Here is a 26,502-nt window from a genome sequence, read left to right on the forward strand (position 1 = left end):
GGCTGAAAGCAAACTGTTCTGTACCAGCCTGCTACCGGCCTTGCAGAAAAGGCACCCCCTTTATAAACGGCAAGAGGCTGGAATACGTCTGCCAAATTTATTACAAAAACAAACAAAACACATACCAAGATACAGGAGCTTTGAAACACTATCGGAGCGGTTGCTTTCAGCAAACCAGCCTTCCCCAAACATTCCTTTTATAAAGAGTTCAGGGCGTGGCCTCTCTTTGCCTCCTTCCGAGAAGCCCCACAGCCTTCCTCTGCTTGCTCCTACTTGACTGCCTCCTGCGTTGTGCGTCCTTGAACAGGGCCAGCTGTGGGTCATCTTCATCCACACTGTCAGGCTCACACAGCTGGGTCTCCACCAGGTAGGAGGGGCCTGGCTGGGGGCTCTGCGGAGCCTCAAAGCTATCATCAGCAAGTTCTTCAACACCCCCCTCCTCCCCCTCATCTGAGTCATCCGACCCAACTGCCGAACCCACAGGCTGACCCTGAATCACAACAATATCGCTGCATCTACTCCATTTCAAGGGGGGACATAGCTTACATTCTTGGTCGTGGAAGTTTGGCCCCTGGCAACAGTTCAATGGAACAATCATTGGGCCAGTGAGGAGGCCAGGTCTTGCATTCTTTCTCACTAAATGCCTCCACTAGGTCCCGGTATTCACTGGGGATGAGCAGCTCGCCTGGTGGCCATGAGGTAGCCATGTGCGCTCGCTCATTGGGTGGGTTAAAATCCTCTGTAACATCTGTTGAATCAGTGGGGGGATTGGGCCCTATGGGTAGTCTCAAGTTCTCAATCCTTTCTCCCACCAGATAAACGGTTTCCATTTGTCCAACCAGGCTAATCCTAGAATCACAGCCTCAGTCATTTTTGGAGCCACCAGGAAGCAAAAAATTCCCAGTGCTTACCTATTTCTAGGTGTAAGGGCTCCATTAATTGCTTGACTAATGTTCCTCCCATGAGGGAGCCATCAGCTTGCTCAAACCTCACAGGTTTGGGGAGCAGTTTTGCTCGTATGCCATTTCACGGCAAATGGCAAGCTAATGATGTATCAGGAGCATCCAGAATCAATTAGCACTTTAGAGAAGGGCGGGATATAAATGGGATTAAAAAAAAATCTACCTCCGTACCCGACTTAGGGATTATGAGCTTGGCAGGTAGTGAGAAAGGTGGGACATGGCGGCTCACCATTGGGTCGTTCTCTCCTTCGTCGTCGCTGTCGAAAGAGGGTAGAATGGGGGTGGGTTCAGCCTGAGTTCCAGCATCCTCCTGCATGTGGGATGTGACCTGGGCAACAGGTTCCTGCGTCATCCGGTTGGATTTCTCTCCCATTAGCCGCTGTGCAGGTTTCTTTCTCACTACTGGTCCTGGTCTGTTCTGCTGTCGGGGGAAGGGGACTGGGCATTTCGCTGCTCGATGACCCTGCTGTCTGCACCTGAAAGACTTAATTGCCGGGTCTACTGGTGGCTTGGGTCTTTCAGACATCACAGTAGCTGGATATTTTCGTGGGGGCAATTGCCATTCGGGTTGTTCTGACCTCGACTCAGCTTCAGGGAGGAGAGGCTTCTTATAGCAGGCGAGCTGAACATCTAATTTCACCACTGCCTGGTACCATTCATGCAGCTGGTTCGGCACAGCTCGGTAGATACATGCCTTAGAAAGGTGGTTGTCTAACCCTTCTCTAAAAAGATGAATTGTGGATTGCTCAGGCCATCTCTCTATCCGACCAGCCATCTTTCAAAACTCCCACACGTAGTCTAGGGCAGGCCGGCCAGCTTGCTTTATCTTATGGATTTGTTCTTCCGTTTTGAGGGCAATGGATGGGTCCTCAAATCTTTCCCTCAGCCCCAGGAGGAAAAGGTGGGGGTCCTCCAACTCAGGGGCCTGCTCGTTATATAAATTGTTCAACCATTTGAATGCTTCTCCCTCTAGGCTGGACGTAATCACATCTTCTATAGCACCTGGGTCTGGGTAGAGATGACCCCAGTGATTCAAAAGAGAGCTTATTTGGTTGAGGAAGAAAATCAGTTTCTCTGGGTCCCCATCAAAGGTTGCTCTGAAGGGTGGGCTCATCATTGGTTGCTGGGGCCCCCATTGCTGCTGGCCCCACCCTGGTTGTTGGTTAAATGGTTGCTGGGGTCCCCACTGCTGTTGTTGTGTCTGCAGTTGCTGCTGGCCCCACTCTGGTTGTTGATTTAACGGCTGCCAGGGCCCCCAGGGGCCCCTCTGCTGCTGGCCCCACTGGTCCTGCTGTATGTTCAGGGGTTGCAGGTTTGGTGCCCTGCTGCTGCCACCCTTGCTGTTGTCCTCCCACCAGCTCCTGATCTCCAGGCTTCTGCACCACCTCCAGCTGTTGCAAGGCTTCTATTAGCTGGGGCAAGCTCAGAGGTTGTTGGCCTTTCACTTGTAGGGGTTTCCCAACCTCCCATTATATTAGATTCTGGCATGATGTCATGGTTTCAATAAATGAGGCAGTTCAAACAAAATGCAGGCATTGTTTATCTAAAAAGTCTTAATAATGAAACGAAACATCGGCACTCATGGAGGGTTGCCAGAATCTGAAAATCTCCTCCCCCCAAACCCATTGTAACTTACACAATTCCTGCCCGTATCTACACGTCATAAATCACATTATCCAATTAGTTTTACATATGAAGTTTCACTTCCCATTCTGTATGTGGCTATTCTTATCTTCTCAAAATAGCCGTTACATTTCCCTCCCTTCAAGATTCAAAGCAAAGCAGTTTAAACAAAAGGCTGTCTCTTATATTGTCAGTGCAAAAACATGTCAATGTTTGCAGCATTGACAGGCTATCCCCAACACTAACTCCAACCGACAATACCTAACTCGAACCCTAACCCTAACCCCAACTCCAATCCACAATGCCAACTCCAACCCCAACCCTAACCCCAACCCCAACCCACAATGCCTAACCCCCAAACCAAGGCACAATGCCTAACCCCAAACAAAACCCTAACCCTAACCCCAACCCACAACACCTAACCCAAACCTAACCTAAAATGTCAAATCCCAACCCTAACCCAAACCCAACCCAAAATGCCTAACTCCAACCACAGCCAACAATGCGTAACCCCAACCCCAACCTTAAACCTAACACGAACCCAGTATGCCTAACCTCAAACAGAACACTAACCCTAATCCCAACCCAGAAGGCCTAAACCCAATCCCAATCCACAATGCATAACCCCAACCCATAATGCCTAATTCCAACCCCAACCCACAGTGCTTAAAGCCAAGCCCAAACATAACCTTAACCTTAACCCACAATACCTAACCACAACCACAACCTTAACCCAAATTCAAACCCCAACTCCAACCCACAATGCCTAACCCCAACCCAAAGTCAGTAGTACTAACCTCATCACCAATCCTAACCCTAAGCCAAACCCCAACCCTAAGCCTAACCCCAACCCCTACCCACCATGCCTAACGCCAACCCTAACACCCAATGCCTAATCCCAACACCAACCCTAATTCCAATCCTAACCCTAACCCCAACCCCAACCCAAAATGCCTAACCCCAACCCATAAGGCCTAACCTCAAACCCAACCAACAATGCCTAACCACAAAAACCTTAACCCTAAACACAGTCCACAATGCCTAACCACAACTTTAACCCACAAGGCCTAACCTCAACCCCAAACCCTAAGCCCAACCGAAATCACAACTCTAACTCAAACCCCAACCCACAATGCCTAACCCCAACCTCAACCGTAACCCCAGGCCACAGTGCCTAAAAGCAACGCACAAGGCCTAACCCCAACCCCAATCCTAACCCTAACCCCAATCACAACTCTAACTGCAACCGCAACCCGCAATGCGAAACCCAAACCCAACCCTAACCCCAACCCCAACCCACAACACCAACACCAACCCACAAGGCCTAACTCCAACCTCAAATAAAAATGCGTAAGCACAGCCACAATCATAACCCAAAAACCAGTCCACAATGCCTAACCCCAACTTCCACCCACAAGGCCTAACCTCAACCTAAAACCCCAATATACAATGCCTATCCGAAACCTTGCCCTAACCCCAACTCCAACCCACAAGGCCTAACCACAACCTAAACACACATGGCCTAACCCCAGCCCCAATCACAACTCTTAACCCCAACCCCAACCCACAATGCCTAACCCAACCCCAACCCTAACCCTAACCCCAACCCACAATGCCTAACCCCAACCCCAACATTAAACCCAACCCCTAAAAAACAAGGCCTAACCACAACCCTAACCCTAACCCTAAACCCACCCTAACCCAATACCAATACTAACCCCAAACCCAATCCACAATGCCTAACCCCAACCGAACATGCCTAACCCCAACCCAAAGGCAGTAGTTCTAACCCCATCACCAATCCTAACCCCAATCTCACCCCTAACCCCAACCTCATTCCACAATAGCTAAACCAAACCCTAACCCTAATCCCAACCGTAAGCCTAACACCAACACCAACCCACCACGCTTAACCCTAACCCTAACACACAATGACTAACCCCAACCCACAAGGGCTAACCCTAAACCCAACCAAAAATCACTAACCACAACCCGAACCATAACCCTAAAAACAGTCCAAAATGCCTAACCACAACTTTCACCCACAAGGCCTAACTTAAACCTCAACCCTAAGCCCAACCCAAATTACAACTCTAACTTCAACCCCAACCCACAATGGCTAAAACCAACCCACAAGGCCTAACCCTAACCCTAACCCAACCCTAACCCAATACCAATCCTAACCCCAAACCCAAACCACAATGGCTAACCCAAAACCTAACTTCAACCCACAATACCTTACTCCAACCCTAACCCTAACCCTTAACCCCAACCCGAACACACAATGCCTGACCCAACCCCAACCCTAACCCTAACCCCAACCCACAATGCCTAACCCCAACCCCAACATTAAACCCAACCCCTACAAACAAGGCCTAACCACAACCCTAACCCTAACCCTAAACCAACCCTAACCCAATACCAATACTAACCCCAAACCCAATCCACAATGCCTAACCCCAACCCACAAGGCCTAACCGTAAACCCAACCAAAAATGCCTAACCACAACCGCAACCATAACCCTAAACACAGTCCACAATGCCTAACCGCAACTTTCACCCACAAGGCCTAACCTCAACCTCAACCCTAACCGCAACCCAAAACACAACTCTAACACCAACCCCAACCCACAATGACTAAAACCAACCCACAAGGTCTAACGCTAACCCTAACCCAACCCTAACCCAATACCAATCCTAACCCCAAACCCAAACCACAATGGATAACCCAAAACCTAACTTCAAGCCACAATACCTTACTCCAACCCTAACACTATCCCTAACCTTAACCCACAATGTCTAACGTCAACCCCAACCCTAACCCCAGCACAAAATGCCTAACCCCAACCCCAACCCGCAATGCCTAACCCCAACCCCAACCCAACCCACAATGCCTAACCCTATCCCTAACCCTAACCCCAACCCACAATGCCTAACGCCAACCGCAACCCTAACCTGAAACCGAATCCACAATGTCTAACCTCAACTCCAACCCTAACAATGCCTAACCGAACCCTAACCCTAACCCCAACTCCACCCACAAGGCCTAACCCCAACCAAAACCCACAAGGCCTAACCCCAACCCCAACCCTAACCCCAACACTAACTCCAACCCCAACCGATAATGCCTAACCCCAACCCCCACCCACAGTGCCTACAAACAACCCACAAGGCCTAACCCTAACCCTAATCTTAACCCACAATGTCTAACCCCAACTGAAACCCTAACCCCAACCCACAATGCCTAACCCCAACCGCAACCGTAACCTCAAATCCAATTCACAATGCCAACCCCAACCCCAACCCTAACCCCAACCCCAACCCACAATGCCTAAACCCAACCCACAATGCCTAGCCCCAACTGTAACCCTAACCTCAAACCCAATCCACAATGTCTAACCCCAAACCTAACCTCAACCCCAACCAACCATGGCTAACCCCAACCCACAAGGCCTAACCACAAACCCAACCATAACCCTAAACCCAGTCCACAATGCCTAACCCTAACTTCAACCGAAAAGGACTAACCCCAAGCCCAACCGTAACACCAAACTCAACCCCAATCTACAATGCCTAACCGAACCCCAACCCCAACTCTAATGCCAACCTAAAATACCTAACCCACAATCACCATCCCACAATACCTCACCCCACCCTCATCCTCACCCCATCCCCAAGCCACAATGCGTAAGCCCAACCCCAAACCTATCCCTAACCCCAACCCAAAATGCCTAACCCTAACCCAACGTAAAATCCCTAACTGCAACCCTAACCCAAACTGACATGCAGGTTCTGAGGTTTTGCTGCTAAAAATACAAGAAACCAGAAGTTGCCTTCAAGCTTTACGTTTTTATTCAGCTGAACAAAAAGACGGGCTCCTCTAAAAGAGAGCAGCCCTGAAAGGCAAGAAATCCTTGTATTTTTTTTCTTTCTGGTTACATAAGCAAGCCATCAAGCAAAGCTCACACGCATATGATAAAGATTTCACCCAGTAAGTCTGGCATACTCTAGATAAGAGAACAGAAGTAACAAACATGTTCCCTTTTGGGTGTTTCCCTAAAGATATTGTATGTTCTTGGGTGGGTTAGGACATTGGGAATTTTCCTTGCTGGCCTTTCATGACCCTGCATCCAGGACTTTGCAAGAGCCCAAAGACAGTAGGGCCATCTGCACATTCACAATTGATATTTCCTATACTGTCCCATAATTCTGGGTCAACATAATCCCCCCTTTTCATACTTAGAGCAGTGCGCAAAAGTATGAACACGGGATAGGCTTCCGCAGTATGCGGGCCACATTGTTGAGGACAGGCAGAAGTGAATTGAGGCAAGCAGTGAATGACACAAAAGGATACAAGAACAAGGAATACTACAAAGAGAGTACCAAGAATAATTCCCTAAACCATCCCCATACAGTATCAGTAGAAATCTTCAAATCTTTAGGATAATTCCTAATTCCTTCCTCCATGAGATGAATGGTATCCTTATGTTGGATAATATGAACAGAGGGAAAGATAATCCCTATGGTACATGTACCAGTTAAGTAAGCTGGCAAAGACTTACAGGCAAACTGACCATAAAGGAACCACCAATCCGGGTGGTTAGCAAGATAAATGCCTGGTTTGCCTTCCAACCCCTCAGGCATATAAGCTCTAACACCAGACATATACAGGTGAAACTCGAAAAATTAGAATATCGTGCAAAAGTTCATTTATTTCAGTAATGCAACTTAAAAGTGCAAACTAATATATGAGATAGACTCATTACATGGAAAGCAAGATAGTTCAAGCTGTGATTTGTCATAATTGTGATGATTATGTCTTACAGCTCATGAAAACCCCAAATCCACAATCTCAGAAAATTAGAATATTGTGAAAAGGTGCAATATTCTAGGCTCAAAGTGTCCCACTCTAATCAGCTATTTAAGCCATAACACCTGCAAAGGGTTCCTGAGCCTTTAAATGGTCTCTCAGTCTGGTTCAGTAGGAATCACAATAATGGGGAAGACTGCTGACCTGACAGTTGTGCAGAAAACCATCATTTACACGCTCCATAAGGAGGGAAAGCCTCAAAAGGTAATTGCAAAAGAAGTTGGATGTTCCCAAAGTGCTGTATCAAAGCACATTAATAGAAAGTTATGTGGAAGGGAAAAGTGTGGAAGAAAAAGGTGCACAAGCAGCAGGGATGACTGCAGCCTGGAGAGGATTGTCAGGAAAAGGCCATTCAAAAGTGTTGGGGACTTTCACAAGGAGTGGACTGAGGCTGGAGTTAGTGCATCAAGAGCCACCACACACAGACGGATCCTGGACATGGGCTTCAAATGTCATATTCCTTTTGTCAAGCCACTCCTGAACAACAAACAACGTCAGTGTCACAGACGTCCTCAACGATGAAACACAAACACGGCTAAGGAACGAGTGACGAGGTTTATTCTTCCAACACAAAGCAAACCGTAATAAAGTCAGCGTTGGCAGCATCCTGCTCCAACGCTCTTTTATTACGAGGACACGCCCCACCCCCACCCTTCCAGAACAAGCCGGCAACCACCCATCACCTTATAAAGACCCCGCCCATCCCCCTGCGCGCTGGCCTCCCTCAACGCACAATGTTGGTCACCCGTAGGGCCATCTGCCAGGTAAGCCCCCTCCCATGCCACCCCAACCATCCTGCCACCGCGGTCACAACCACCCCCACTAGTCCGCCCCATCCCCAACACTCGAACCGTCCCCACCGTTGGTCCGCCCGAAGGTCCAGCTGAGGCAAAGGGCAGCGCAGGCATGTTCATCAACTGGCTGGCGGCTGCCTGCGGTGGCCTAGTCCTTCCGGGCTCCTTCCTAAGGTCTGGATCCGGGTTGAAGGAGGCCGGCAGGCCCTGCAGGCCCTCGGCACCGGAGGGGCATGGTGCAGGCGCGACCGGCCCCCAACCGGTGGCCTCCCGCGCCGGTCCGGCTGTTCGGGCGGTACACGCCCGCCATGCGCAGGCGCGCGCACCGGGTGGTCGGCGGGCGCCAGCGGCTGATGTTCCCACCGCCCGGGCGCAGGCACAGTCGGCGGCTCCGGTGCCGGCTGCGCAGCCGCCGTGCGTCCGTTCAGCGTGGATGCGAGCATCAGCTGGCTGGCGGGGAGCTGCCGCAGCTGCTGGAGGACGGACGCCGCCGGCAGCCGCCGAGGGGAAGCCACCCCTCTGGGCTGGCGCGGGGAACGGCTAGCAGAGTGCGTCAGCTGGCTGGCGGAGAGCTGCCGTAGCTGCAGGAGGGCGGACGCCATCGGCAGCCGGTGAGGGGGAGTCGTTCCTCTGGGCCAGTGGGGAACGGCTGGTGCAGTGCAGAAGGGAACACCGGAGTCCATCCGGCTCCGCAGACGAGCTTTATGGGGATGCTGACTTCATTTTCCAGCAGGACTTGGCACCTGCCCACACTGCCAAAAGCACCAAAACCTGGTTCAATGACCGTGGGATTACTGTGCTTGATTGGCCAGCAAACTCGCCTCACCTGAACCCCATAGTGAATCTATGGGGCATTGCCAAGAGAAAGATGAGAGACATGAGACCAAACAATGCAGAAGAGCTGAATGCCACTATTGAAGCATCCTGGTCTTCCATAACACCTCAGCAGTGCCACAGGCTGATAGCCACCTCGCTGATTCCAAAAGAAGCACAGCAAACTCTGGAAACTATGCAGCCCTTGGTCCCATTAGAAGAATCAAAGGCTCAGAGAGTGACATGGGCTGCAACCAGACGAAAGGAACAAAAACAACAGAAACAGTATTCTACAATTACAACTCAAGAATCTAATAGTGAAGCAGTGGGAGGAGCGATACCAAAGAGGCAGATGCTTGTGGATCTGCAAGATACGCTCCGAAAGCTTCAAGTCACAAAAGCTGGCGACAAAGTTTCTGACATGGAATGTTAATGGTTTAAATTCACCACAAAAGAGAAAGAAAATATTTCAGTATTGAAACAATTTTAAAATGATGTTATATGTTTGCAGGAAACGCATATCCGTGTATCTGATCAAAAATATTTGATAAATTCCAGACTGGGTATACAGTTTATTGCATCTGCTCCAGAAAAGAAAAACCATGTAGTTATTTATGTGAAGAAGACCTTAACAGCTAACCTAATTGAAGCAGATAAACAAGGAAGATATATTATAATTGAACTTTCAATAGAAGGGAAGAAAATACTTTTAATTGGATTATATGCACCTAATCAACAAGAAGAATTTTACAAACTTTTACAAAATAAAATAATTCAATGGGATTATAAATCGTGTATTTTAATGGGAGACTGGAATGGAGTGCTGGACACACAGAAAGATAAAATGGACCTTTTAAAAGTACTCCAAATCATGCTAGATTGCCTAAATCCTTTTTTGATATGAAAGATGATTTGGAACTGAGAGATGTCTGGAGAGAACGAAACGTGGAAGAAAGGGATTTTACTTTTTTTTCTGATAGACATCAATCTTTTTCCAGGATCGACTTTGTATTAACTACTAATGATTTTTTTCTAGGGTTAAGAAGATTAAGATATGTCCAAGAATTTTATCAGGTCACAGCCCAGTATGGATGGAATTGGACAAGGGGAAGGGAGATAGGAGATCTTGGAGGTTAAATGAAAATTTATTTAGATATGAAGAAAATGTAGAAGAATGTAAAAAACAAATGAAAGAATTTTTTATTATAAATATGCATAAGGGTACACCCATTGAAATGGTTTGGGATGCAAGTAAAGCTTATATGAGAGGAGTGTTAATATATTTGAATAATAAATATAGACGTAGATTGGAATATAAGCATAAAGAATTAGAGGAGGAAATAAAGATGAAAGAGAAGGCTTTTATTTTGAACTCATCTAATAAGAGGCTGAAAGAAGCAATTAATTTTTTAAGAGGGCAGTTTGATATGTTGATGGCAGACCAAGTGGCAACTACAGTAATTTACGATATGTTAAACATAATACTTTTTATAATGCTAATAAGCCAGGTAGATGGTTAGCTTATCTGTTAAGGAAAAAACAAAAATCACATAATATAGATAAGATAGAATATAAGGGTAAAGAGGTGTTTCAGCAAAATTTTATTAAAAAGGCTTTTGTTGAATTTTATTCCAAATTATATGCTAGGGATATAACTCAAGGTTTAGATATAGATAGGTACCTACAAGAAGTGAATATCCCGATACTTACACAAGAGCAAACGGAAGGGATGAATCAACTGATAACTGCTGAAGAAATTATTTTATTATAAAAACTTACAATTAGAGTTGGTGGAACCTTTAAAAGAATTATTTAGAACAATTCAATCTGGAGGAGAAGTGCCTCCATCCTGGAAAACAGCATTTATAACATTGATTTCATTTCATTTCATTTATTTGATTTCTATACCGCCCTTCTCCCTAGGGACTCCCAAAGGAAGATGAAGATCTTACCCAATCTAAAAATTACAGACCTATATCGCTTTTAAATACTGATTATAAGATATTTGCAAAGATTTTAGCAAATAGATTAATGAAGGTTATGCAGCAAATGATTCATAGTGATCAAACAGGATTTATAAGTGGTAGACGAATGAAAAATAATGTGAGACATATTGTAAACTTATTAGAATATTTGGAAAGAAATAATCAAGTCCCTGCAGCGCTGATTTTTTTGGACGCTGAAAAGGCGTTCGATCAATTGAATTGGCAATTTTTATTTAAAGTCTTAGAGAAGATGGAGTTTGGTGATAGGTTTTTACAACCTATTAGGGCAATATATCAGAAACAAACAGCTCAAATAATAATTAATGGTAGTTTAACAGAAGCTTGCAAAATTGAAGAGGGCACAAGACAGGGATGTCCGTTGTCACCATTGCTGTTTGTTTTAACATTGGAAATATTATTGATTAAGATACATGACTCAAATAAAATAAAGGGAGTTAAAATTAAAGATCAAGATTATAGATTGAGAGCGTTTGCAGATGACTTGGTTATTACATTAAGTCAACCGATTCAATCGGTTATAGATTTAATGGAAATAATTTTGCAATATGGACAAGTTTCTGGATTTAAAGTAAACAGGCAAAAAACTAAAATATTGTCTAAAAATATGACTACAGAACAAAAGGTAGTTCTAGAAAACTTAACAGGATTTGAAATAGTTAAAAAGATTAAATATTTGGGGGTATATCTTTCAGCTTTAAATGTGAAATTATATAAAAATAATTACGAATTGTTATGGTTAAAAACACAAAAAGAGTTAGATAGCTGGAGAAAATTACAATTGTCTTTATTGGGAAGAATTGCAGCAGTCAAAATGAATGTTTTACCAAAATTTTTATTTTTGTTTCAAATGATACCTATACTTAAAAAAGATTCAAATTTGGAGGAATGGCAGAAAGGTATTAATAAATTTATTTGTGCAGGGAAAAGACTGAGAGTAAAACTTAAGATAATGCAAGATATACGTGAAAGATGTGGTCTTAAAATGCCCAATTTTAAATTATATTATGAGGCTGCGGCTTTATCGTCAATTAGTAATTGGTTTAATTTAACAGAAGGAAGATTATTGAATATTGAGGGATGTGATTTATTATATGGCTGGCATGCATATTTATTGTATGATGAAAAGGTGGATAATGTTTTTAAGAAACATATATTAAGGTATGCCCTGTTGCGAGTATGGAAAAAATATAGACATAAGTTAAATTATAAAATACCAATTTGGGCAATACCTAAACATGCGATAGAAAATATAAGTTTGGGATTTAAACATGATGTGATTACATATAAAGATATTCTTTTTTTATTGAAAAGTTTTACAATACATTTTTGAATACAAAAAACCCCCTCCTCCCCCTCCCCTCTCCCCAACCCCCCCTCCCCTCCCCTCCCCCTCCTCGACTTCCCAGAGCTGAATACAGGGTATAATAATACAAACAAGCATAATCTAAAATATGCTAACAACAAAAATAAAACATTAAATTCTATCACACTTTAACTCTCCATAGTCAAAATATTAATGAAATAACTACTAACTAGTTGTACGTCATAAAAATACTACTTATTCAAATGCTAAATGAAACTTTTTAGTCCCATATTTATTCTGAATATATTCAATCCATCTTCTCCATTCCACAATATATCTCTGTTGCGACTGATCTTTCAAATATGCTGAAATCTTTGCCATTTCCGCCAAATTAGAAACTTTCAAAGTCCACTCTTCTATAGTCGGCAGTTCTTCCTTCTTCCAATATTGCGCTACTAAAAGTCTCGCTGCCGTAATTAAATTCAACATCAACTTTGAATCTATAACAGTAGTATCTGTAATAATACCCAATAAAAACAATTGCGGAGAAAACTTTATCCTTTTCTTAAATATCTTTTGCATATTCCACCAAATTTTAATCCAAAAAGCTTTAACCTTTTTACAAGTCCACCATATATGAAAATACGTTGCATCCTCACAGCCACACCTCCAACATTTGGGCTGGCAGTTCGGATACATACTTGCTAATTTTTTAGGGTCTAAGTGCCACCTATAAAACATTTTATAAAAATTCTCTCTTAAATTTTGGGCCTGTGTAAATTTTACATTTCTAACCCAAATCTTTTCCCAAGTATCCATTGTTATGACTTCTTGAAAATTCTGGGCCCACTTTATCATACAATCTTTAACAAGTTCCATTTCTGAGTCAATTTCTATCAATGCATTATATATCCTTCTTATATGTGCTTGACCTTGATCTCTAATTTGTTTTACCAAATTTTCATCAGTCATCAAAAAGCCAACTTTCTGGTCCTCTTTCCATCTTGCCTGTAATTGCCCATACTGGAACCAAGTTTGTACAATCTTTTCTTCTTTTAACATATTATATGGCTTTAATTGCCATGCATTCCTTTCTAAACTTAAGATTTCCTTATATGTAGTCTCATCATGTTTAAATCTCACATTTATATTTTCTATTGCATGTTTAGGTATTGCCCACATTGGTATCTTATAATTTAACTTATGTCTATGCTTTTTCCAAACTCGCAACAGAGCATACCTTAAAATATGTATCTTAAACACATTATCCACCTTCTTATCATACAATAAATATGCATGCCAACCAAATAACAAATCATGACCCTCTAGATTTAATAATCTCCCTTGTGTTAAATTAAACCAGTCACTTATCGATGACAAAGCAGCAGCCTCATAATATAATTTAAAATTAGGCATTTTAAGACCACCTCTTTCACGCGTATCTTGCATTATCTTAAATTTAACTCGTGGCTTTTTCCCTGCCCAGACAAATTTATTAATCCCTTTTTGCCATTCCTCCAAATTTGAATCCTTTTTCAGTATAGGTATCATTTGAAATAAAAATAAAAATTTTGGCAAAACATTCATTTTGACTGCTGCAATTCTTCCCAATAAAGACAATTGTAGTTTTTTCCAACTATCTAATTCTTTTTGTATTTTTCCCCATAACATTTCATAATTATTTTTATATAACTTCACATTTAAAGCTGACAGATATATCCCCAAATATTTAATCTTTTTAACTATTTCAAATCCCATTAGCTCTTCTAAAACAGCCTTTTGTGATACAGTCATATTCTTAGACAATATTTTAGTTTTTTGTATGTTTATCTTAAATCCAGAAACTTTCCCATATAACATTATTATCTCCATCAATTCTACAACTGAGTAATCCGGCTGAGTTACTGTAATAACCAGGTCGTCCGCAAATGCCCTCAGTCTATAATCCTGATCTCTTATTTGAATTCCCCTAATTTTATTTGAATCTCGTATTTTAGTCAGTAATATTTCCAATGTTAAAACAAACAATAAAGGTGACAGCGGACACCCCTGTCTTGTACCCTTTTCAATATTGTATGATTCTGTCAAACTGTTATTTACTATTATAAGGGCTGTTTGCTTCTGATATATTGCCCTAATAGGTTGTAAAATTTTTTCCCCAAATTCCATTTTCTCTAATACTTTCATCAAAAATTGCCAATCCAATTGATCAAAGGCTTTTTCAGCATCCAGAAAAATCAGCACTGCGGGGATCTAATTATTTCTTTCCAAAAATTCCAATAGATCTACAATATGTCTCACATTATTCTTCATTTGTCTACCACTTATAAATCCAGTTTGATCACTATGAATCACTTGTTGCATTACCTTCATTAATCTGTTAGCTAAGATTTTTGCAAATATCTTATAATCAGTATTTAAAAGCGATATTGGTCTGTAGTTTTTAGCTTGAGTGGCATGCTGATCTTCTTTCGGAATCAACGAAATAAAGGCAGTTTTCCACGATGGAGGTACCCCTCCTCCCAATCAAATTGTCTTAAACAATTCCCTTAAAGGTTCCACCATTTCTAACTGTAAATTTTTATAATAAACGGCAGTCAAACCGTCAGTTCCCGGCGCTTTACCCACTTTTAATTGTTTAATTGCTAGAAAAATTTCTTCATCAGTTATCAATTGGTTCATCCCTTCCTTTTGTTCTTGTGTAAGAACAGGAATATTGGCTTTTATCAAATATTCATCTATATCTACGTCTCTAATCTTATCTCTGGCATACAACTTAGAATAAAAATCAACAAAGGTCTTTTTAATAAGATTCTGCTGATATACTACTTTACCCTTATGTTCTATTCTATCTATATTACAAGCTCTTTGCTTCTTCCTTAACAAGTAAGCTAACCATCTACCCGGTTTATTAGCATTACAAAAAGTGTTATGTCTAGCATACCATAAGTTAGTTGCCACTTGATCTGCCATTAACATATCAAACTGACCCCTTAATAAAGTAATTAACTCTTTAATCTTCCCATCAGATGGATTCAGAATTAAAGCCTTTTCTTTTTCCTTAATTTCATCCTCTAATTCTTTTCTCTTAAATTCCAATTTACGTCTATGTTTATTGTTCAAATATATTAATACACCCCTCATATAAGGTTTACTTGCATCCCAAACCATCTCAATAGAAGTACCTTTATGCATATTAATTTTAAAAAATTCTTTCATCTGTTTTTTACACTCTTCCACATTTTCCTGGTACCTAAACAAATTTTCATTTAAACGGCAAGTCCGTCTATCTCCATTATCTTTTTCTATCTCCAACCATACTGGACTATGATCAGATATAGTTCTTGGACAAATCTTGATCTTCTTAATCCTAGAAAAAAAATCATTAGTAATTAATACAAAATCAATCCTGGAGAAAGATTGATGCCTATCGGAGAAAAAAGTAAAGTCTTTTTCTTGCAAGTTCCTCTCTCTCCAAACATCTCGCAATTCCAAGTCATCCTTCATCTCAAAAAAAGATTTAGGCAGTTTAGCATGACTTGGTGTGCTTTTAAAAAGACCTCCCTTATCCATTTGTACATCCAAGACGCCGTTCCAATCTCCCATAAAAATACAAGATTTATAATCCCACTGAATAATCTTGCTGTGTAATAAATTGTAAAAATCTCCTTGCTGTTGATTAGGAGCGTATAATCCAACCAAAAGCGTTTTCTTGCCTTCCATTAATAATTCAATTATAACATATCGTCCTTGTTTGTCTGCTTCAATTAAACTCGCTGTTAAAGTATTCTTAACATAAATAACAACTCCATTTTTCTTATCAGGCGCAGAAGCAATAAACTGTGTGCCCAACCTAAAGTTTACCAAGTACTTTTGATCAGCTGCTCTAATATGTGTTTCCTGTTAGCAAATAACATTGTTTTTAAATTGCTTTAGATATTGAAATACTTTCTTTCTCTTATGTGGTGAATTTAAACCATTAACATTCCAGGTTAGAAGCTTTGTCGCCATCTTTTGCGACCTGAAGCTTTTGGAGCACCTCTTCCAAAATCAACTGCACTCTCTTTGGCCTCGCTCCTCCCACTGCTTCACTGTAAGTAAGTTTTTGAGATGTAATCATAACTCTCTGGTGTTCTTGCTCTTGTCTCATTCGTCTAGCTGCAGCGCATTTCATTCTTTGGTCTCTGACCTCCTCTGTTGATACTGAAACCTGATCCACTCCTGTAACTTTCTGGAATTCTCCATCTTTCAGCTGCGTAACTCCTTCAGCACCTTGTGTACTCTCACTTTGTGGTTGATGCTCTCCTTCACCATTCTTCCTTTTGGATTCCAGAAGTGGTATGGGGACTGCCTTCAAAATGTTGGCATAAAAATCACGTTCCTGTAACACTGTGAGAAGACGATATCTCGTGCCTGCATGCAACACCACCATACCTACTGGGATCTCCCATCTGAACTGGATATCCCGTCTTCTTAATTCTTCTGCCAAAAAAGCAAACTCTTTCCTTCTCCTTAAAATTCTTGGAGGGATCTCTTTTAAAATTAAAACTTCTTGCTCTGCAACTGCAAATTTGCTATTATAAAAGGCTTGAATAACCTCATTTCTAATTGCTCTCTTTGTAAAATAAACCACCACATCTCTAGGTAGTTTCCTTGAGCGCCCCAGAACCTCTTCAAGGGCTTCTGAAACTACTTTTTTCAAATTTTCCTTAGGGTCTTCCTTCATCCCTCTAATTCTCACAGCAAACTCCATCTCTCTATGCTGAACCAATAATAAATCGTCATCAATCTTTTCCATCACCGTTTCAGCATCCGTCATTTTGGCATCTAATCTCACATTATTTTGGCTAAGTTCTTCCACTCTCTCATCTAAACATTCAATACAAACAGCCATGCCTTGAAGTGCAAGTAAGATGTCTGCCCTTATTTCTGTGTTCTTCTCCTCAATAAGTTCAGCTAATTGCTGAGATTGCTTTTTCAAAGCCTCTTGCAAAACATCCTGCAAATCTTTTATTGTCAAGGCTGGTGTGGGTGCAGATGCCGGGGTGGGGCATTAAAGCCTGTAATGAAGATTGCTGAACTGGTGAAGCCCCCGCGCTTCTAGTAACTTTAGATGATTTGGCAGCCATTTTCACCCACTTAATTCTGTTGCGCAATTTCACTTTTAAAAGTCTCCACAAAGTCTACTGAGTTAAAGTTCATATACTTGCTCTGACAACGTTCTCCTGTACAGCTCTGCCTGCATCCAAGTAATCAAAAGTTCATTCTCACTGGCAGGGATGGTTGCAGTGTCCTGCTCTGCTCCAAAGCCTTGGAGCAGAGGCGTCCCGGAGTCCGGAGCAAACTCAGGCTTTGGGGGGGCTCATCCCTTCAACCACCAGAGTTTCAACTCTGTCGGTCTGGGGGAGCTCTACCCCTGCCTGGGCGCTCACCCCCTCCTCTTCTCCCCAGGAGCGGGTTTCCGAGCCGCCAAACAGCTGATCGTTGCTGGTTTTGGCGGCTCTACGGAAACAACGGGGCTGACAGCCGAAATGGCTGCCGTCAACGGAGCCTTGCCACCCGGAAGTCCATATAAAGATATTCTTAGACTGGAAAGGAATGTATGGCAATTAAAGCCATTTAATATTTTAAAAGAAGGTAAAATAGTACAAACTTGGTTTCAGTATGGCCAGATACAAGCTAGATGGAAAAAGATCAGAAAATTGGCATTTCGACAACAGATGAAAATTTGGTAAAGCAAATTAGAGATCAAAGTCAAGTGCATATAAGAAGGATATATTAATGCATTGGTAGAAATTGATTCAGAAACGGAACTTGTTAAAGATTGTATGATAAAATGGGCCCAGAATATTCAGGAGCCAATAATGATGGATACTTGGGGAAAAATTTGGGTCAGAAATGTAAACTTTACTCAGGCACAAAATTTAAGAGAGAATTTTTATAAAATGTTTTATATATGGCATTTAGATCCTAAAAAATTAGCATGTATGTATCCAAATTATCAGCCTAAATGTTGGAGGTGTGGTTGTGAGGATGCAACGTATTAGCATATATGGTGGACTTGCAAAAAAGTTAATGTCAGAATCCATTTATATCACATTTCATAAAAGTATGGGTAGAATATTGTGCTTATTCTGGGGATCCTGCCATCTCTACGAGGGGGGGAGAGGATGGTTACTCAGATTGTAATAGGCTGTCTTCAAAGACCAGGGAAGCTTTTGATCTGGGGGGGACAGGGGGAGAGAGAGAACTGGATTGCATCTCCATTTGCAGCTGAAAAGGAAGAAGCAATAACAATAAACACAAGGAGAGTTCTCTTTCCCATGAAAGGGCCTGACACCTAAGTAAATGATGTGAGCCTGACCAAATGGATGAGGGGAGGGGGCTGAAATGGGAATGCTTTATATAGGATTGAAATGTAACTCTGTTAGATCCCGTCTTCTATTGCCACAATCGATCTCATCCTAGTAAACTTTTCCTTTTGGACAAACTTGCATCCAAGAGTTCTTATTTCCTAAGATGTGGATTGAGGTGGGTCCTGACAGTAGACGGGATCTGCTATAAGAGTCAACCTGGAAGGGAAAACCTTATCGGGGGACTTTGCAACAAATACAATGTCTGGCGACAAAGCAAGAGAGGAGGGAAGCCCCATGGAGAGGGAGTCTTCCCCCCGAATGGAATCCCAGAGATGATGGGAAGCTGAAGCGGCATATTTCCCCGGGGAAGAAGCGGTGGAGCAGTACGACCGAAAACCCCGGTGGTCGATGGGCATTGGAAGGAAAAGTGAGTGGGAAAAGGCATCAAGAGAAGTGACCCTGAGACGGAGCGACCACCAACCAGAATGGAGGCAAGAGATGGAGAGCTCCCTGCATGCCTGTGAGGAGGAGCGGATCCTGGAAAAAGCCATCGATCTGATGAAAGCAACCCTGAGCTCACTAAGGGAGGAGAGAGCTGAAAACCGCAACAGAGGCAGCGCCTGGGGCCACAACTGGAAAGGTAATGGAGGGGATCCAGCACCTGAAACCCCGGGGCCATCCAATGGAACAGGAATTGCTGCCTCAGCAGTACCCCCCCCCCCAGAACCACAGATGGGGACCAGGATGAGGAGCGATACCGGCCGTGGCGCAGACAACGCTCCAGCCAAAGACTCCCGCCCCTGGAAGTCAAATTCAAGGGGGAGCCATCACAACTGGGATTCTTCCTAACCCAAGTCCTCAGCTATATGGAAGAATACGGCCAGGATATCCCTAGTGACAGAACAGGCATCCGAATTGTGCAATCCGCCCTGGACGGATCGGCTGCAGACTGGGTGGTGAACTTGCACGACTCCAACGCCCCAGAACTCGATGATTTCAACCGATTCATGTCATCTTTGAGGCGGCGGTTCGAGGATCCTTTGGCTGACCGTAAGGCCCGGGAGAGAATCAAAACTGTGAGGCAGGGCAGGCGAGCAGTGGCTGAATATACCCAAGAATTCCGAGCCATTGCCAGCAAGCTGAACAGGCCAGAAGACATCCTCCTTAGCCACTTCAAAGATGGTCTAAACTACAACCTGTATGACACTTGCCTGCCTCGAGGAGACCCACCCCATCTCGACGACTGGTACATCCTGGCAGAGGAAGTGGAAATAGACCTACTGAAGAGACACCACAGAGGAAAACCATGGGGCCGCCTGCCACCCGAGCAAACATGCGAGGGGGAAAAACCACCAGCCACAGCCAAAAAATCAACGGGTTGTTTCAACTGCGGGAGAGAGGGCCACCGTGCTGCAGAATGTTGTTCAAAAGCCCCCCCACGAAAACCAGAGGCATCATCCTCCAAGAAGCCGGGGAAGTCCCAAGGCAACACAAAAGAATCTTCCATGAAGTGGACAGAGGCTGTAGAGTCCACAACTCCTGCCAGGAACTGGGATTGGACTCCGGCCTGCACCGCAGGGATGGTGGACAACTCGGAAGACAGCTCAGAGGGAGAACCATTAGTAAGTGGACCCCTTCCACCCATACTTAAGACAGTGACTATATTAGTTTCCTCTATGCCTGAAGCAGCCAAAATAAAAGCTCTGATAGACTCTGGTTGCATCTGCTGCCTTATCAGCCCAACGCTGGTGGAGAGATTGAGCATCCCAGTGAGGAGGCTAAAACAACCAATCTCTTTTAGTCAATTAGATGGGACAATAGCAGGGGGAGGACCAGCCACCCTAGCCACTTTACCAATCCACCTATCACTGGGGTCCCATGAGGAGGACATAACGTTTATAGTGGCCCCAAGCATGGAATGCCCAATGATTCTAGGACTGGAATGGCTGAAGAAATGGAACCCCGGGATAAACTGGAGGACAGCAGAACTCAATTTCCCAAAGGGGGGGCAAAAGAACTTAGACTCCGAAAGCATCCCCCCAACCCGGAGGGAAGAGACAGCAGCAGTGGGGGAAGAGAAGAAGTTACCAGAGATACCGGAGGAATACAGGGACCTTGCTGAGGTTTTCAGTGAGGAACGGGCAGATGAGTTTCCCCCCCACCGCCCCACAGACTGTGCTATAGAATTCAAACCCGGGGCAAAACTCCCAAAACCCAGGATGTATGCCATGAGCCCAAGGGAAATGGACTGCAAGGGCCCCCCGCAGTATTCATGCAATTAATTAATGACGTGCTAAGGGAGCACCTTTATAAGGGGGTCCTGGTTTACCTGGACGACATCCTTATCTTCACTGAGACCAAAGAGGAACTATGGTTAAATCTGTCTATATGTTGTGAAATTAAAGAATTTTCATCATGCCTTTTGACTGCCAGTTGGTGTTCATGGATGTGTTCTGCCAGTCTTCTGCCTGTTTGTCCTACATAGTGGTTGTTGCAGTTCTTACATTGTATGTGAATAGAACAGAACAGAACAGAACAGAACAGAACAGAACAGAACAGAATAGAATAGAATAGAATAGAAGTCTTCTAGTCCAGCCCCCTGCTCAAGCAGCAGAACGTATACCATCTCAGAAAAGTGACTGTCTTGCCTCTTCTTAAAAAACTCCAGTGATGGAGCACCCACGATTTCTGGAGGCAAGCTGTTCCACTGGTTAATTGTCCTCACTCAGGAAGTTCCTCCTTAATTCCAGGTTGCTTCTCTCTTTGATCATGTAAGTTTCTCCTCTTTACCTCACAAACTTCTCTGGGCTACTCAGGAATTTTAAAAAGCCAAAGAAACTCCTGAGCTGAGGTTTCAGCAAGAAAACAACTTTTATTTTGATCAAAACAGAGTTGGGTGGCTGCTTAAAGGGATGAAGGCACACATACACAGGAGAGCTTTCTCCCACCTTTTATACTTTTTTTCAGAACAAAGAGATTCAATTCTCTATCAGGAGTAATGTTATGTATGGGGGTTTTAGCAACAGCTCGACAATTACCACCAGGAGGCGCTGTACCGTTACCGTATTGGCTTGTTAGCTTTCGGCGGGAGATTCAGATGAATGGATTGGCCGAGAGAGTACCTGGCAAGGTATATAAGGGGTACAGGTAACCCCCTTTGTTCAGTTCAGTACTACCCACAATAAAGAGCTGATGCTGTATTCTTCTGCCTGCTGTCTGCCATGCGGTCCAGAACCCAGTACACAATAGTGGCGACGAGGGTGGGATGCTGCTTCACTCAGAGTTGAAATCACTAGCTGAAGTCACTAGGGAAAGGAGGAGAAGAGTATCTTTCTCCGATTCCCTTCTATCGAAGCAGCATCCACAGGACCGAACACAGCATGGCAAAACTTGGTCAGATCCGCGAATTCGACGTCAGCCATCCTGAACACTGGGAATCGCATCTGGGCCAGGTCGAGGGATACCTGCTGGTCAACCAGATCACTGAAGACCATTTTAAAATGGCGGCCCTGCTGTGCGTCAGTGGGCCAGCCGTTTACGATATAGCTGTCGGGCTGTGCTCACCGGCAGCTATCGGAACTGTTTCCTACAACAATCTCACGGCTAAACTAAACAAGCACTTCATGCCGCAGAGGTCTGAAATGTTCTGGCGTTACAGGTTCATCCAGCGGGTCCAGTTACCGGGCGAACCGACAGCCGACTTTATAGCGGCCGTGCAACAAGCCGCCCGTCTCTGTAAGTTTCCCGATTTAGAAGAGCAGCTTCGTGACCGGATCGTTTTTGGTCTAAACGAGAAGTGACTGCGACAGAAATTGCTCGCGAAGCCGACAATGAGTCTCCAAGAGGTGCTGGATGAGGTCCTGGCACACGAGGCGGCCAGTGACTCAGGCCAGACCACTCACCGACCCAGCAGCAGCTCTGGGGGATCAGTCCACCATGAGAGCGCTGCGTACGGCGGAGCTGACGAAGATGAAGCGGCTGAAATAGACGCAGTACACCGGAGGCCGGACAATCGACAAAACCAACAGCGCGGAGACCAGGGGGCCCATCGGAGGCCAACGCCATCGCAAAAATACACCGGAGGGTTCAGCGCCGAAACTGCCTCTGGAGGAGGAGCAACCAGTCCCAAGTGTGCCGGCTGCAGAGAAAACCATGCAAGGGCAGCCTGCAGATTTCGCTCGGCTAAGTGCCGGGTCTGCGGGAAAACAGGTCACATCGCAGTGGTCTCTCGGAGTCATTCCCGGGACAAGGATGCGTTGCCAAAAGGTACTGGAAGACCCCTAGTCACTGCCTCAAATTCCTTTGTGCGTCTGAGAGCCGTATCCCACACTGGGGTCCATCGGTTGCTCACCCCCAAAATTAAATTAGAGGTCCATCTGCAAGGTGTGCCTTGCAAGATGGAGCTCGACTCTGGGTCCGCCGTCTCTATAATTTATTATGAGACGTTTAAACTAGTGTGCGGCCAGAGCAAGCAGTGGGCACAATTAAGACCGACCAGTCTTAAACTAACTGATTTTCAAAATGCACTCGTTAAAATTAAAGGGGAGGCCACCCTGTCGGTGGGGTTCAGAGAGTTCTGTGGGCACTTGGACATCTTAGTAGTCGAGGGCCGGAGGACTAGCCTAATGGGGCTGGACTGGTTTGGGGCTCTGGGCATAGGGATCTCAGGGATCCATAGCACCCAGGCCAAGAGCCTCGAATCCCTCTGCAAAACGTTTGCAGACGCATTTGATGGCAAGTTAGGAAGGTACACCGGGCCACCCATTAAATTCAAATTGAACCCCAACATCATGCCCGTTAGAATTAAACCCTGGAGAGTTCCCTTCGCTCTCAAACACAAAATTGAGAACGAATTAGATAGGCTAGTGGAGCAAGGGGTGTTAGAGCCAGTAGAAGGGGGAGAGTGGGAGACCCTTATAGTCACCCCACTGAAGGCTAATGGAGAGGTGAGGATCTGCGCTGACTATAAGTGCTCTGTGAACCGGGCCCTCAATCTGTACGCTTAAACGGTTCCAACAGTCAGCCATGTCCTCGCCTCTCCCCAGGGCAGCGCCATCTTTGCGAAGCTGGATCTGTTCTGTACCAGCCTGCTACCGGCCCTGCAGAAAAGGCCGGGACAACCCCTTTACAACCGGCAAGAGGTTGGAATTACGCCTGCGAAATTTATAGCTACAAAAACAAACAAGACACGAACCAAGAAACAGGAGCTTTAAGAAACATGAACCATCCGAGCGGTTGCCTTCAGCAAACCAGCCCTCCCAGACATTCCCCTTATATAGAGTTCAGGGCGTGGCTTCTCTCTGCCTCCTTCCAAGAAGCCCCATTGCCTTCCTCTGTTTACTCCTAATTGACTGCCTCCTGCGTCGGGCGTCCTTGAACAGGGCCAGCTGTGGGTCATCTTCATCCACACTGTCAGGCTCACACAGCTGGGTCTCCGTGGTGACCAAGTGGGAGGGGCCTGGCTGAGGGCTATCATCAGCAAGATCTTCAACCCCCTCAGCAAGGTCTTCAACACCCCCCTCCTCCTCTGAGTCGTCCGACCCAACTACCGAACCCACAGGCTCACCCTGAATCACAACAGGATCTCGCACAGGCGTACCAGCAGCTCCCGGTTACCAGGGAGATGGCAGACGCCCAAACCATAGTAATGCACAGAAGAGCTTGCAGAGTTAACTGTTTGCAGTTCGGTGTCTCTGTAGCTCCAGGAATTTTTCAGGAGGTGATGGAGAAGACTCTGAAGGGCATTCCGGGAATGTGCCCTTACTTTGATGATGTCTGAGAGACTGCAGGCTGTTTTAAGCAGATTCCGCTCTTCAGGGCTCAAACTCAAAAAAGACAAGTGCAGAATTGGGGTGACATCCACAGAATTCCTAGGGTTCAGGATTGATGCCAGGGGAATCCACCCTGCAGAATCCAAGGTAAGGGCAATAAAAATGGCCCCTACCCCCCCAAAACAAGGGGGAATTGCAAGCATTCCTGGGGCTCCTTAATTTTTACCACTCATTCTGTTGTGATTCAGGGTCAGCCTGTGGGTTCGGCAGTTGGGTCGGATGACTCAGAGGAGGAGGAGGAGGGGGGTGTTGAAGAGCTTGATGAGAGTCCTCAGCAAGGCCCCTCTCATCTGGTCACGGCGCAGACCCAGCTGTGTGAGCCTGACAGCGTGGATGAAGATGACACACAGCTGGCCCTGTTCAAGGACGCCCAATGCAGGAGTCAGTCAATCAGGAGTAAACAGAGGAAGGCAATGGGGCTCCTTGGAAGGAGGCAGAGAGAAGCCACGCCCTGAACTGTATTTAAGGGGGAATGCGTGGGAGGGCTGGTTTGCTGAAGGCAACCGCTTGAAAAGCTTTTGTTTCTTGGTTCGTGTCTTGTTCTATTTGTTTTTGTAGCAATAAATTTGGCAGGCGTAATTCCAGCCTCTTGCCTTCTTGAGACAGAACTTGTTAAAGACTGTATGATAAAGTGGGCTCAGAATTTTCAAGAAGTCATTACAATGGATACTTGGGAAAAGATTTGGGTGAGAAATGTAAAATTTACGCAAGCTCAAAACGTAAGAGAGAACTTTTATAAGATGTTTTATAGGTGGCATTTAGATCCTAAAAAATTAGCAAGTATGTATCCAATCTGCCAGCCCAAATGTTGGAGGTGTGGTGGTGTAGATGCAACGTATTTTCATATATGGTGGACCTGTAAAAAGGTTTAAGCTTTTTGGATTAAAATTTGGTGGAACATGCAAAAGATATTTAAGAAAAGGATAAAGTTTTGTCCACAACTGTTTTTACTGGGCATTATTACTGATACTACTGTTGTGGACACTAAGCTGATGTTGAATTTAATTACGGCAGCGAGACTTTTAGTAGGGCAATATTGGAAGAAGGAAGAACTGCCGACTATAGAAGAATGGACTTTAAAAGTTTCCAACCTGGCGGAAATGGCAAAGATCTCAGCGTACTTGAAAGACCAGTCGCAACAGAGATATATTGTGGAGTGGAGAAGATGGATTGATTATATCCAGAATAAATATGGGACTAAAAAGTTTCATTTAGCATTTGAATAAGTATTGATGTGATATTTATATTGCTTGTAGTTATTTTATAAGAGTTAAAGTGCGATAGATTTAATACTTTATTGTTGTTTGCATAAGGTAGACTATGATTGTTTGTATTTTTATAACGTGTATTGAGCTCTGGGAAGTCGGGGAGGGGGGAGGGGGAAGGGAGGGAGGTGTTGGGGAGGGTTGGGGGTTTTGTTTTGTTAAAAAAATGTATTGTAAAACTTTTCAATAAAAAAATGGAGTGTCAAGCAGCATTTGAGAGGCTAAAGAGACTTTTTTCTGCTGAACCTGTCCTAAAACACCCAGATCCCGACAAACCTTTTATAATACAGGCAGATGCGAGCGATGTAGCAGTAGGAGCCGTACTATTACAAGAAAATGATGGGGGGACATTGCAACCATGCGCATACACATCCAGAAAACTCACAGAAACAGAACACCGTTGGCCAATATGGGAAAAAGAGGCATTCTCGTTGAGGTGGGCATTACTAACATGGCGCCAATTTTTAGAAGGAAATAAAATACCTTTCCAGGTCTGGACAGACCACAAGAATTTGGAAGCACTAAAAACGCCCAGGAAGCTCACTCCTAAGCAAGCCCACTGGTCCCAACATTTTCACCGATTCAATTTCACTCTCAAACACTTACCAGGGGGAAAGAACTTCCTGGCAGATGCATTATCCTGCATGCCCCAATATAACAGCACAAGAGTTACTGACTT

At 44.4% G+C, this 26,502-nt stretch overlaps 1 protein-coding gene across 1 annotated transcript in view; it reads left to right on the top strand.

The window, feature by feature from the left end:
• The window catches only part of LOC310648302 (uncharacterized protein), a gene marked incomplete at its 3' end in the record, with an annotated part of 815,926 nt that extends 790,044 nt beyond the window's left edge, over window positions 1-25,882 (top strand). Inside the window, exons 2-3 of the mRNA XM_083376067.1 lie at window positions 24,864-24,943; window positions 25,876-25,882. Of these exons, the coding sequence (XP_083232193.1) occupies window positions 24,864-24,943; window positions 25,876-25,882 (87 nt within the window). The remainder of the gene's footprint in view (window positions 1-24,863; window positions 24,944-25,875) is intronic.
• Between the last annotated feature and the right edge of the window lie 620 nt (window positions 25,883-26,502).

Source organism: Vipera ursinii, assembly GCF_947247035.1.
Source record: "Vipera ursinii genome assembly, chromosome: W".
Lineage (NCBI taxonomy): Eukaryota > Metazoa > Chordata > Lepidosauria > Squamata > Viperidae > Vipera > Vipera ursinii.